Below are 14,807 nucleotides of genomic sequence, written 5' to 3'. Positions count from 1 at the left end.
CTTTTACAACTCTTCCAGAGTTCTGATGATCATAAGGGCAAGATCAGTTGCTGATGACTCTCCCTGAGTCAGAGCAACCTCAATAGCTTTCTCAGATTCAGCCTTCTGAGCAGCTTCTACTTCTTTCTCAGCTTTCTCTTTTGCAGTAGCTTCTGCAACTGCTTTCTCAGCAGCCTCCTTGACAGCTTTCTCAGATACTTCCCGTTCAGCCTTTTCTGCCGCTTCCTTCGCCAACCTAACTTCAAACCTTTCCTCAGCACTTCTGATGAAGTCATTTCTGACTTGTTCAAAGAGACTCTTCATCCTGAAAATCTTAGATGTCATCCATCTGATGAATCTGATCCAGTTAGTCCTTACTTCAGAAGGTTTCTCACTAGTGTTGGATTCCTCAGAGAGCTAGTTTCAAACTTTTTTATTTTTATTTTATTCCACAATATCACACTATTAATTTGTTATTATTATTATTATTATATATATTTTAATAATATAATATGATTTTTAATAATAAAAATAATAAAATAAAAAGAGACAAAAGTATTAAAAAGTAAAAATATTGGAATATAAATGAAAAAAAAAATCAGAAAAAAAAATAAACTCAAATAATTTAAAAAAGAGAAATAAAATTAAAATGAAATAGGGGGTTGCAATGGTTAAATAGAAGGTCCATAAAAGTAAAAAGGCAAGGCCTAGGGTGCTGGGGCCTAAATGCAACTATGAGTTGACTAAGGGAGTCAACTAAAACCCCTATTTGATCAGATCCGTTGGATTTAATCCAAAAGCCATCATGCGCTGCTTAGAGGACTTGTGGCATCCATTGGATCAAAATACTTAAAAAAAGTATGTAAAGAGAATGGCCCAGATTGAGAGGACCAAGACACGCGTGTTTTGACCAGATCACACGTGAACATTAGGAGCCATATCACTCAAAACAACCAATCAGTGCGCGCCATATAAATATTTTTGAATTTAATTGAAAAGTGGAGGGAGTTGAGTCACGAAGAACTTCGTCTTCAACCTCCAAACATGTGAAAATTGAAATCCAACATCTCACCATTTAAGTGCACAAACATATGTTTGTTGCACTCGCCTTGGCTCACTAATGCTTCCTCCATGATCAGAATCCATTGATTCGATCTAAGCATGGAGAATTTTGGATTACATGATGAAATACAAAAAACATAATTTAAAAATTGAATAGCATAAGCAAAGCAATATGATCTTAAAACATGGGGTTAATGATTAGTGGAACACAACGAGCACAATGGTAACTTGTTTCAAGTGAAGTGATAATGGTTTCTACCTTACCGGAAAATGTGACAGTTGCAGATTCCGACGAGTTAGGGGAGCTCCGGTGAGGAGGATTTGAATAGTTCTCTTGGTATGGTTAGCTTCAAGGAAGTTCAGGCAAAGTGTTTGAATACTCAGGTTGTGTTGAAAATGGCTCAGAGATTCCAACCGAATGCTCTGTTTTGAAGCTTGTTCGTGAGTGATTTTAGCAGGGTTTTTGTGGTTGCAAAGTTTGGGAAAATGGTGGAAAATAATACTCTATTTATAGGCAAGCTGTAGGTGCCTCATACATATAGTATGATGGAGTAATTGTGTGAAACCGAAAAAGTGAAAAATGAAACTTGCTTACTAAGTGTTGATGAGCTGACATGAATCAGGGAAAAATCCTCCTCTCATTTCGTGCTGCCCAAAAGGGAAGCTTTTTCAATCATTTATGGGCCCATAATCATTCTAGAAACATTATGAATTTGACATTTGCTTGGGTCCGTGTTTGCTGTATTTTGGTGTTTTGTGTACCTCATTATTTGCTACACATGTACTATACATTTGGCTTCTAATTGTTACTTTCTATTATTCATGCACATGCCTTGGTCATTTGGGAAGGAATGCATATGATTTGGTGACTTGGAATAAAGATGCATAGTTGTTTTCAATTGCTACAACAATGTAATCAAACAGAGGAGTAAGGGATCTCAATACCTTCTCAATGATGACTTGTTCAGGAAGAGTCTCTCCATAAGATTTCATCTCATTTGTGATCAGAATCACTTTGGGGATGTAATATGGTATCTTCTCATTATTCTTCATGTTGAGACTCTCGTACTACTTACACAGAGACTGAAGCTTATTTACCGTGAAAATTGATAAACAACCGCTGATCTTATAAATTACTAAATTTGGTAACTTACAAGATCGATCAGATTGATCATATGACATGTGCTAATTATTTGTTAAAGTGAATTCTAATAAACATAAACACTTCGACAGTGTTTGCAATAATAGTAATTCATAAAAATACTCAAAAAAGAAAGACGAACGACGTAACATGAAGAAAATGTTGTGAAGACGAAGGTAAATGACAATAAAGATAAATATTTTAAATAAAATGATATTTTTGGAAATAAAAGATGAATTTAATTACTTCAAAGTAAATGACAATGGTCTAAATCAAACGTACATTTCTCAATTTACTGTTTCTGTACACACGGATACTTGGTAAATTTTATAGATTTTGTACACACTTTGAACACACACCTCCTGATCCTAGCACTAAGACCTTTTATTTATACTAGTTGAAATAACCACTTCTAACGACCTTTCTATCATATCGAGACAAATGGCGCTTTGCATGGATGCAACTATCCACTATGCTCCACGTGTACCTTCAGCAATTCATATAAGAACAAAAGTTCACTCTTTTATTTGATTTTGAATTTATCGTCGAAAACGTCTTCAAACATTAAAACTATTTTTAAGTCCCTGCAGCATCTTGACCCTCTCATCAAGGCATCTTCGACTAGAAGTCCCAATATTTGATCTAGTCGCAACATCTTCACAGGGAACTCAATTTCTTAATTCGAATACGGGCGTCGGAATTAGGAGCTAACAAAGCTTCACCTTCTTCACTGATGCACCACCTCCATAGCAATGTACAGATATGTCCCACACAACCTTCGTTGTCGTTGAATCAATGATCTTCTCAAACACATTCACATCCACACACTAATGATTGTAGAACAAAGCTTTCTGATCCTTCTTTTTCAACTCTCTGTATGTTTTCCTTTGTGCCTCAGTTGCATCCACTGCATAACCGTCATTGACGAGATCAAGAACATCTTGAGCACCGAATAACACACGCATCTGAATCATCCATCGATTCCAATTCTTTCCATCAAATATTAGAAGTTTCGTATTCAAGCTATCATTTCCACTGTTCATCTTCGATTCTTGTACATAAATTCACTCAGATCTCACCAAACACTAGTGTTTCCCAATCCCGCAGAATCTAGAAATATGATTATGTTATGATTCCGATCGTGAATTTAAGAAACAAAATCAATCACACACGCCTCACATTCACTTAGTGTTTTCTTTGGTGTTTCCCGTGGATTCGAATCAGAGCTCTAGATACCAATTATTGGTGCACAAAAGGAAAAAGATGAAGATGATGAAGATGGAAGAGAGAGAAAAGAGAAAATTATAACTAACTTTTATTGAATGAAAATTCAGTTACACTACTTTCTAACTCAAGAGAACTTCAGATTTATACACACACTAAAAACAAGTGTCAAATTAAATGCATATCAAATTAAACTTAAATGACACTTAAATGAAATATTAACTGAATATTGAATTATACTTCAATATATACAACTATCCCTTAAAATATAAGAATCTTAACATTGATAGCTAAAACAATAACAAAATTGATATCTAATAGCAAAATTTATACTTAAAAAGATTTTTATCATAATACTACGTCACACGCAATTTTAACTTTTGATTTTCAGTTATTTAAATTCTTAAAACATTACAACATGCATCTATATCGTACTAATTCATAACTCAATATCTAACTAATTCCTTACTTTTTGTGTGTGTTTTTTCTCGAACTAACAATACTCTTTAAAGAATTTACAATTCAATTAAACAAAAAAAAAATATATATTTTTTTTAATATTGTCACATGGAACAAATTGAAAGGGTTGTTGATGATGAAGAATAACTAGTGAGCAATAAATATTTTATCTAATAAAAAATATGTTTTTGATTTTACAAATAAATAAGAATTTGAGAGATAGAAGTTGATATGAAGTGGAAATGTGAAATTTTATTATTATTATTATTATTATTATTATTATTATTATTATTATTATTATTATTATTATTATTATTAATAATAATAATAATAATAATAAGTAAAAGTCTCTTTCATCTTATTAAGAGGTTTCATAAGTACGCTTATAATCAATTGCGAGTAGAGAATAACCGATTTAGAAAAAAAAAATAATATAAAAAATAGTTTGACAATTTATGATAGTGACAAACTTTTAAATCATAATCTCAATAACTAGTTTGACAATTCTTTACAAAGTCAAACACTAATAAAAAAACGGTATAACGGATTGTTGGGGAGTAGTACATATTTCCAGCGCCACCGCGGTTTCACGGCGTTTGAATTCTGAGGGGACGCGCGTTAGCGTTTCTTTTACCGCCAAAATTGGTCCTCACATTCGAAACAGTTCCTGTTGCACTATTCCCAAATTTCGTTACAACTAACTCTCACTCACCTTCTCACAAGCCTCGTAGTGGAATCAATCAGGTATCAATCACTTCCGTTTTCTCTCTCGAATTTATTATTATTCCTAACCATTCGAATTTGAATTCCCGATTTGGCGTTAATTTGTTTTTTAATCGCGTTTGTAAGGTGTTTGATTGAAAACCTAGCAGTAAACTTAGTCCAGTGCTTCCGTTTCCACAATGCATTTCTCTGAGGTTTTTCTGTTTTCTGATATATATGTTTGGGTTGATGCGATTCAACACAGACTATTAGGGTTTCAGCTGTTGGAACTAATTTGTAGTATAACACATTTATGCTTGACTTGACTTGACTAGAATGAAATGTTTTGTTCATATTTACTGGTAATTTCTAATGTTCATATCATTTCATGTGTGGAGCTTTCAAGTTTGTTTCAATGATTGAAAGTCCTTTTGTATCATTCATTCATATTATATATTTTTTTTGTTTACACTACAGTATCCGGTCCACTGGACCGACTAATCCGGTTCAGGGGTCAGATCTGACATCAATTGGTTCCAACCCCCTCCCGACCGCAGTTGCGGGGGATCAAACCGTGGTCCTCCCTACCAAATCCAGCGCCAATCACCACTGGAATTCATATTATATTTTAATTTTTAAGGGTTTAAATTCATTGTTTATGTATATGTTTGGTGGATGACAGAGATGTGAAAAGTGATTTTCCTTTTGATATGTGTTTTACTTTGTACCAACATTGATCGTTTTTTACTGTAAAACTCAATTTGTCTACAAGTGATACTAAGTTTTATAACAAACTCAGTTTTAAATCACTTACCTCCCAGCATCGTTTTAACTAATCAATTTTACAAAATCAAGTTTATTTAAAAACATGTTTGATAAATATATTCAACTAAACACGTTTTATATTGCTTATTTTGATTTTAAATATGCCTATATGTATAGAGAGAGGGAGTTCTGATCGTAGTTTACAAATGCTTGAGTTTCACCTTATTTTTGATCATATTGATTTGCAGAGCAAGCAAGCAATCGGCATATTCTTGACCTGACAAATGAAACTAAGTGGGGGGTGATTGGAAAGGTTATACTCTTCTCTTTCAATATCATCATTAATTTGACTTCTGTTATTAATTATTTGTCTGATAAATAGTAATTAAAAATTATTTAAACATATCGACGATGCAAAAATATGGCAAATGGCCTGAGAAGCATGGCAAGAGAGGATTTTTTGTCTTCAGTCAAGAATTCATTGGGCCAACGAATGTGTAGAAGCTCTCCACAAGACAAGGTTCATCCTATAGCCTTTGATAATTATTCCAGTTGCATTGTTTTCACATTTAGTATCCTGAAATTGAAATTTTGATTAGAGTCATCTTGTAACATTAGTTTTCTAGATTTTTTAATCATGAAATTAATTTCTTAAATCTACATTTAGAAATTTACTCCTTTTTTGCGAGTACCAAAATTTATCTCCATAAATAATATTTTAAAATTAAACAATAAAAATTGTAAAAAGAGAAAATACAAAAATAAAATAAAAATAGAAAGAATGAAAAAATAAGTAATCAAAATTTGGGGAAAAGAGAAATGACCATTGACACTGGCAGCCTGATTTTGAAGATTCTTAAAAGTAAGGAGGGAAGATGTGTTCTGTGAAAAGGTTCAAAGAAAATAACTTTCTATTAGAAAGATGGTGCAATCCACTTTTGTCCGTACATTCACATGCACTATGACAGTAGGTTACAGTTGTGTTCTAATCTTTGATAATTTAGCGAATCGTAGTCAATTGTGATTGATGCTTCTTCAATTAAAGTGTCATGTGTTCTAGATCGTGACCTTGGAACTTTTTTCTTTTAAATTGCTTCCCTAGTCTAGAGTTATTATTGTGGGTAAATTCAGAAAGAAGTGGATCAATTGGTATAAATTAGGGAGATGAAAAGCAAGGGGCACCTTCAGAATGAGAGAGCTCAGTCTTTCTCAACCAACATATTGACAAATAACCCAATGGCCTCCTCTGTCCTAATTTCCTTCCATATTTAATGACATATAATACAATAACGGCCAATTGCTGTCCTATTTCATAACTGTTTCCAACTCGTTTTAATGGTCCTTTTCCTAGCTTAAATTCTCGCAATGGGAGGCCTTCCTTTTACTAACACAATCCTGGTTCATTCTGTGCATTTTTTCTGTTAGTTTTGATTTGGCTGTTTTTGCAGCGGGTCATACGATTACAATAGGGCGCTGCGGTGATTATCCAGTATTTTATGGGACTAGTTGTTTTTTTATCTTTCTATTTGGTTGGTTTTTTTATAGGCAAATTGTTAGTGTTTAATTTGTTGGGGGAGATGGATTTAAGGAGTAGGATCTAGTCCTTAACCTCCTATATTAATTCATTTGGTGTCCCAATTCATACTACTTAGCTACTTCTTCCGGGATTCTTTGGCTGGATTTTTTTTTAAACGAGACTAAATTCTAGTACTAAATCCATTATCCATTTCTATCCTAATAAATGAGTGGGACATGCTGATGATGATCTATTATAGTGTCATAGTTTTCTGCAAAAGTTCGATTTCTCACCAACTCAATTCCTTTTTGGTCCCAAATCAAAAGCCTAAAATGAGTCTATTTCAAAAATAAAGCAATGTATAAAACATTAAAGCATAAAATATTTTTTGGAAATTCTCTTGTCATAGTTTTTGCAAATCTTGTGTTTTTAAAATATAAAAGTATGAACATTATGGATTTATGCCCAATTCTTTAAATACTACTCCCTCCCTTTTAAAACGAGTGCCATTTACAATTTTTTTGAACACAGATTAAAAAATGCAATACTATAGTCAAAATACATTACACTTTTACAAAATAATCTTTATTAGATATTGATGCGGTTCTCACCATCATAAATGCCAAGTGAAATAATGTATAAAGATTAGTAGTGTACATAGAGGCAATAATTAGAACATGTAATTAATTCTACATAAAAAAATGAAAATGATATTTATTTTGATTTTGAAACAATTTTTCTTTTCTAAGACACCTTTATACTCACCTTTAAACTCGGGCACTAGGCTTCGAAGGCCTCCCGCTTACCATCTCATCGCTGCAAACCAAGCTTCTAATTATTTTCGGAACTTATAACAAGCTTGCATGAAGTTTAATCCGTTAAATTTGGGTATCTAAAACTGAGCATGATCCTATCCTCTTTTCAACATTTCAAAGAAAGGAAAACAACTTTCATATATGGAATGAAATTACATAAGAGGATAATAAAGGGAGATAGATTAGTCATGTCGTTATTAATAGGTGGTGGTGGGCTCAGGTTTATTTAGTTTAATTAGATAGTGGTGCCTGCTTTGGTTGGATGGTACAAGGAAAATATTGCTGGTAAGAATAATTGCTGGTGGGGCAAAATGTCTTCCTTGAGTGCAGGTGCAAATAAACTACCTATATGAGTTCAAAGTATAAGGCCCTCTATAGAGCCCATTTAACAACTATATAAAAGCGATCGACTCTAATCAAATTAAGGTACATCTCATTCATAGTTTAGTTTTACTATTACTAGATACTAGTTCTGACTAGGATATTAGACTGCCTTTTTAGATTCCCCCTCGGACTGAACCACATAGGTTATCTGCACTGGCAGATCTACCTCCAACCTCCCCTGAGGTCGACTCATGTTTTAAAACAACAACATTGATACGTACACAAATTGTTTTTGGGAGTATGTAACCAAAATCTTCACACTGACATTTTCAACCGCTATCAATAGAGGGAATTAGTTGATTAATGTAGCTAAATTGAAAGGGGAGCCTGTCAGATTATTCAAATATTTGATCTCGTTCCTACTTTTCTCTAAAACTAAGAAAAACACCTGCCAAGGGTTTTGAATTTTTATAGGAATCGGGCAGAGTTGATTGAGTATAGTCATATTATACTACTGGCTAGTAATTTAACTCTTCACACGTCAATAATGGAAAAATTTAAATGAGCTATTTTTTTGTTCGAGAAAAATGGGAACCAGACAACTTTCTCCATGTGGTTTAGAAGTTTCTGTGAGCCATTGGAGTAATTTGAAAATACGACAATCATGCAAATGCTCTTGGAAATAAACACAAATTAAGTAGTGAATAGAAATCTAATGTTCTCCTTGGTTACTAGCACTCTTATTTCAAACACAAATACAAAATTGCCACAATAAATATAATAGCAATCATACACGACCATATTCATCTATGCACAAATAAATTAAAGAGATCACTAAAAGTGGACTGTACTTATGACTTTCACTTGACATTTACATTCAAATATTGCTTCCTTTTGATTTGTATGTCACTTGAGCACAACAAGACCAGGACGTGCAAGATCACCACCAAAGAAATAGACTCAATTTTGTCTGAAAAACAAATAATGTTGCGTAGAGATAATAGATTCAGACTTTTATTCAAAGAACTTAGACTGGAAGGTAGTTTCACTTTGTTCCAAATGGAGGTAGCATTTATTCCTTGATGAAAACTAAAACCTGAAAAGAATAATTTGCATTACTAAGATTTATACATGCAGTTGTAATATATGTGTATTTATGGATGTAAGATTATAAACTTACATGATTTATACGGAACGGTGTTGCTGCATTTTGAGCTTACTTGTAGATAGGTGGTGGTGGGGATGCATAAATGTAAGCTGGTGGGGGAGGCGATTTCACTGGTGGGGGAGGTGATTTGTAAATGTATGTGGGAGCAGGAGACGGGGAGGGAGGAGGTGGCGATGTGTAGTGGTATGGTGGGGGAGGAGATGATGTTGGTGGGGGAGGACTCACATAGTGGTAAGGAGGTGGAGGAGATGACGTTGGTGGTGGAGGGGATTTGTAGTAGTAGGGAGTATGAGGAGTGGGAGACGGGGGAGGAGGACTTTGATAGTAATAAGGAGGTGGTGGAGAAGAGGATGGTGGTGGTGGGGATTGGTAATAGTAAGGTGGAGGTGGGGATGGTGATGGCGGTGGGGGAGAATTGTAATAGTATGGAGGGGGATGTGATGGGGATGGTGGAGGTGGTGAGTTGTACTTGTAAACTGGTGTTGGTGGTGGAGGAGACTTGTACACATATGTAGGTGATGGTGGAGGTGGAGATTTGTACTTGTAAACTGGTGTTGGAGGAGGAGGAGATTTGTACTCGTAAGTTGGTGACGGTGGAGGTGGTGACTTGTACTTGTAAACCGGTGTTGGAGGAGGTGGGGAGTTGTACTTGTAAACCGGTGTTGGAGGAGGAGGGGAGTTGTACTTGTAAACCGGTGTTGGAGGAGGGGGGGAGTTGTACTTGTAAACCGGTGATGGAGGAGGAGGGGAGTTGTACTTGTAAACCGGTGATGGAGGAGGAGGGGAGTTGTATTTGTAAACCGGTGTTGGAGGAGGAGGGGAGTTGTACTTGTAAACCGGTGATGGAGGAGGAGGTGAGTTGTACTTGTAAACAGGTGATGGAGGAGGAGGTGAGTTGTACTTGTAAACCGGTGATGGAGGAGGAGGTGAGTTGTATTTGTAAACCGGTGTTGGAGGAGGAGGTGAGTTGTACTTGTAAACCGGTGTTGGAGGAGGAGGGGAGTTGTACTTGTAAACCGGTGTTGGAGGAGGAGGGGAGTTGTATTTGTAAACCGGTGTTGGAGGAGGAGGTGAGTTGTACTTGTAAACTGGGGTTGGAGGAGGAGGTGAATTGTAGTAGTATGGAGGTTTGTATATAGGTGTTGGTGGAGGAGGTGAATTGTACTTGTAAACTGGTGTTGGTGGAGGAGGTGAATTGTACTTGTAAACTGGTGTTGGAGGAGGAGGTGAGTTGTAGTAGTACGGGGGTTTGTACACAGGTGATGGTGGAGGTGGTGACTTATACACATAAGTTGGTGATGGTGGAGGTGGTGACTTATACACATAAGTTGGTGATGGCGGAGGTGGTGAATTGTACTTGTAAGTTGGTGATGGTGGAGGAGGTGAATTGTAGTAGTATGGGGGTTTGTATACCGGTGATGGTGGGGGTGGTGACTTGTACACGTAAGTTGGTGATGGTGGAGGAGGTGAATTGTACTTATAAACCGGTGTTGGAGGAGGAGGTGAACTGTATTTGTAAACTGGTGTTGGAGGAGGAGGCGAGTTATAGTAGTATGGGGGTTTGTATACAGGTGATGGTGGGGGTGGTGACTTGTACACATAAGTTGGTGACGGTGGAGGTGGAGAATTGTACTTATAAACAGGCGTTGGTGGAGGAGGTGAGTTGTAATAGTATGGGGGTTTGTACGCAGGTGATGGCGGGGGTGGAGACTTGTAGACATATGTTGGTGACGGTGGGGGTGGTGAATTGTACTTGTAAACTGGGGTTGGAGGAGGAGGTGAGTTGTAGTAGTATGGGGGTTTGTACACAGGTGATGGTGGGGGTGGTGACTTGTACACGTATGTTGGTGACGGTGGAGGAGGTGAGTTGTATTTGTAAACTGGTGTTGGGGGAGGAGGTGAGTTGTAGTAGTACGGGGGTTTGTATACCGGTGATGGTGGGGGTGGTGACTTGTACACATAAGTTGGTGATGGTGGAGGTGGTGAATTGTACTTGTAAACTGGTGTTGGAGGAGGAGGTGAATTGTAGTAGTACGGGGGTTTGTATATAGGTGATGGTGGTGGTGGTGATTTATACACGTATGTTGGTGACGGTGGAGGTGGTGAGTTGTACTTGTAAACCGGTGTTGGAGGAGGAGGTGAGTTATAGTAGTATGGGGGTTTGTATGCAGGTGATGGTGGAGGTGGTGACTTGTACACGTAAGTTGGTGATGGTGGAGGTGGTGAATTGTACTTGTAAACTGGTGTTGGAGGAGGAGGTGAGTTGTAGTAATATGGGGGTTTGTATATAGGTGATGGTGGAGGTGGTGACTTGTACACATAAGTTGGTGATGGTGGGGGTGGTGACTTGTATATGTAAGTTGGTGTAGGAGGAGGAGGTGACTTGTAGTAGTAAGGAGTTGGTGAAGGCTTAGGCTTTTCACATTCTTCATAATGCTTCTTAGAAGCATAGGCGAATGGCTTTGCCTTGAGCACAACTTCATACTTGTCTTTAGATTTTACCCACAAGTCGGTTCCCTCATTGAGCTTAGTTGGGATGTTGAATGGAGAGCCTTTAGGTGGAGCATGTAGTTTGGCTTTGCACACTGTGGGACCATATTTCACATAGTTAAAGTTTGGAATTGTGATGGCGTACTTTCCATTGTTCTTAGTTTTACCGTACGCCTTGATGATGTTCCTTCCAGCTTTGCATTTGACCTCAACAACAGCACCTATCCCATAATCAGTTGAAATTCGTAAGCCTCACAGTAAAGTCAAATATAAGTAATGACAGAATTAAACATTACAAGGTTTTACTAAAAGGTAAAGTTTAGCTATCCGTGTTGTAGATCATAGTAATTATGTAGCATTATCCAATTCCAAATATCGAGTCATATTATCTATCATATTGATTTCCTTTATTACATCTTGCAGTCGGAACTAAGCAAAATTTGCATGTTATTTAGGAATTAAGTTGTTTTACTTTAATGAGTGAAAAAAAGTTAGTTTTTATTAATATATGTAAGTTCTCATTTGTAAAGGGTACATGCAGAAGATAAAATACTTTGTAGTAGTTGATTGAAAAATGAATAACTAAACTTAATATAAAGAGCGTATGAAACTCATCTAAAAATGTAAAACTAACCAGCAAGAATTTGACTATAAAAAAATATTGATGTCGATAAGAGAGATTAAAATATAAGGATTAAGAAGTGAATGTAATATACCTTTGAGGTGTTTCTTGTCATGAGACTTTTCAGGATACTCCCAGTTATAGCACTTGTAGCTGTAGACTTTACCCACTACCTTCACAATCAATGAGTGGTGATATGGATGTGGGGGATACACAACAGGGGGAGGAGGAGAGCTATAGTAGTATGGAGGTGGAGTGTACTTGGGTGGTGGTGGAGATTGGTAGTAGTAAGGTGTTGGTGGAGGAGGAGATTTTACCGGAGGTGGTGGCGAATTGTAGTAGTAAGTTGGAGGAGGAGGTGAATTATATTTGTACACCGGTGTTGGAGGAGGAGGTGAATTGTACTTGTACACTGGTGTTGGAGGAGGAGGTGAGTTGTAGTAGTATGGGGGTTTGTATACAGGTGATGGTGGGGGTGGTGACTTGTACACGTAAGTTGGTGACGGTGGAGGTGGTGAATTGTACTTGTACACTGGTGTTGGAGGAGGAGGTGAGTTGTAGTAGTATGGGGGTTTGTATACAGGTGTTGGTGGGGGTGGTGACTTGTAGACGTAAACTGGTGATGGAGGAGGTGGTGAGTTGTACTTGTAAACTGGTGATGGAGGAGGTGGTGAGTTGTATTTGTATACTGGTGTTGGAGGAGGTGGTGAGTTGTACTTATAAACTGGTGCGGGAGGAGGAGGAGACTTGTACACGTAAGTTGGTGATGGTGGAGGTGGTGAATTATACTTGTAAACTGGTGTTGGAGGAGGAGGTGAGTTATAGTAGTATGGGGGTTTGTATACTGGTGTTGGTGGAGGAGGAGACTTGTACACGTAAGTTGGTGATGGAGGAGGTGGTGATTTGTATTTGTAAACTGGTGTTGGAGGAGGAGGTGAATTGTAGTAGTATGGAGGTTTGTATACCGGTGTTGGAGGAGGAGGAGACTTGTACACATATGTTGGTGATGGTGGAGGTGGTGACTTATACTTGTAAACTGGTGTTGGAGGAGGAGGAGACTTGTACACATATGTTGGTGATGGTGGAGGTGGTGACTTATACTTGTAAACTGGTGTTGGAGGAGGAGGAGACTTGTACACATATGTTGGTGATGGTGGAGGTGGTGATTTATATTTATAAACTGGTGTTGGAGGAGGAGGAGATTTGTACACATAAGTTGGTGATGGTGGAGGTGGTGAATTGTATTTGTAAACAGGTGATGGTGGTGGGGGAGACTTGTAATAGTAAGGTGGAGGAGGGGAAGGAGAGGGTGGTGGAGGAGATTTGTAGTAGTAAGGTGGTGGAGGTGAGGGAGAGGGTGGTGGTGGAGATTTATAGTAGTAAGGAGGTGGAGGTGATGAAGAAGGTGGTGGAGGAGACTTGTACTCATAAGGAGGTGGGGGTGAGGCAGATGGTGGTGGAGGTGACTTGTACTCATATGGTGGAGCCTTATGTTCAATGGGTGGTGGAGGGGGTGACTTGTACTCATAAGGAGGTTCAATGGGTGGTGGAGGGGGTGACTTGTACTCATAAGGAGGTGGTGGTGAAGGAGTTGATGGTGGAGGTGACTTGTACTCATAAGTTGGTGGTGGAGGAGAACTGTATGGGTAACCATCAGCAGCAACAGAAACCACAGTAGTAGAAATCAGAACAATGGCCAATGCCATGGCCATTTCCGGCCGAAACCGACCCCTTATGGGGTCACTGCCCCTAGCAGTCATGGGCAATAGGCAAAAGCTGGCCAATGCTTCTGAGAGTATCCTCACCACTATTTAGAAAAGCTGAAAAGAGAGATAGAGAAAGAGGAGGGGAAGGTTTTGTGTTAGTGATGACTGATGAAAGCTTACATAAAATAGCTATACTTATAGTGAGAGTAATGAGTCGTTAAAGGGGAGCTGTCATAAGGGACCATTTCAAAATATTCATTTGGTTTCTTTTAGATTTTAATGCCTTAAACTAAGTTTCCCTCCAGCTGGCCTTATGACTTTTCTAACTACTGTTTTACACACTCTCTCTCTCTCCAATTTCTTTTCCTCCAAATGGCCATACAATAGAACCAGTCACCATCAAATTCCAACTACTACTACTAATAATTGAAATATTAATCACCATTTCTACTTCTTCTTAGTATAGTATCCAACACAAACTAATTACCATAACTTACTATTCTTTTATCATTCTCTGCTGAGTTGCCTATCTTGACAAAAAAGTACCTCCAAAATGCTTTATTTCTCTTTAGTTTTTTTTTTCTTTTCAATTGTTTTAGCATAAAGGGAAAGTGAATACTCTATTTTGCATTAAAGATTAATTATTTTTGTTTAAGTCCTTAATGGCTGGCAGCTATTACAAGCTTTAGATCAAATCATTTGTGTTTGTTTAATAATAAGGTGAAGATGATATTTGACTTTTCTTTATTTCTTTCTGTACGTTTTGAACACAAAGCATTTGGCACTTTGTGTTACAGAATAACCCAAATATGCCTTAATTTCCTACAGGTACAC

General features: G+C 37.3%; 1 protein-coding gene and 1 long non-coding RNA gene across 18 annotated transcripts; one reads left to right on the top strand and one right to left on the bottom strand.

The window, feature by feature from the left end:
- Positions 1-4,352: 4,352 nt before the first annotated feature.
- Positions 4,353-8,897, top strand: LOC127091295 (uncharacterized). Its single transcript, XR_007791905.1, has 2 exons — positions 4,353-4,609; positions 5,581-8,897. It is a non-coding gene; the product is annotated as an uncharacterized LOC127091295 (long non-coding RNA).
- On the bottom strand, positions 8,686-14,196 carry LOC127091291 (extensin-2). Of its 17 annotated transcripts, none has more exons than XM_051029895.1 (5): positions 12,362-14,196; positions 10,118-11,866; positions 10,031-10,081; positions 9,168-9,922; positions 8,686-9,083 (listed from the first exon to the last, which is right to left on the bottom strand). In XM_051029895.1, the coding sequence occupies exons 1-4, from the start codon at positions 14,025-14,027 to the stop codon at positions 9,204-9,206; spliced, it is 4,185 nt and encodes a 1,394-aa protein (XP_050885852.1). In that variant the 5' UTR covers positions 14,028-14,196; the 3' UTR covers positions 8,686-9,083; positions 9,168-9,203. The 17 variants fall into 17 exon arrangements, with proteins under 17 accessions (XP_050885852.1, XP_050885853.1, XP_050885855.1 ...); XM_051029896.1 differs by having other exon boundaries at positions 10,031-10,117; positions 10,154-11,866; XM_051029898.1 differs by having other exon boundaries at positions 10,154-11,866.
- Between the last annotated feature and the right edge of the window lie 611 nt (positions 14,197-14,807).

This window comes from Lathyrus oleraceus, chromosome 6, assembly GCF_024323335.1.
Source record: "Lathyrus oleraceus cultivar Zhongwan6 chromosome 6, CAAS_Psat_ZW6_1.0, whole genome shotgun sequence".
In the NCBI taxonomy this organism is placed as follows: domain Eukaryota; kingdom Viridiplantae; phylum Streptophyta; class Magnoliopsida; order Fabales; family Fabaceae; genus Lathyrus; species Lathyrus oleraceus.
The sequence above is the reverse complement of the archived record's forward strand: the minus strand, read 5'-3'. Positions and strand labels throughout refer to the sequence as shown.

Coding starts and splice junctions, on each gene's coding strand:
- LOC127091291 (XM_051029884.1), bottom strand. CDS start 14,027: ATGACTGCTAGGGGCAGTGACCCCATAAGGGGTCGGTTTCGGCCGGAA. Junction 11,867..12,361: donor TGACAAGAAACACCTCAAAG/GTATATTACATT, acceptor ATTATGGGATAG/GTGCTGTTGTTGAGGTCAAA.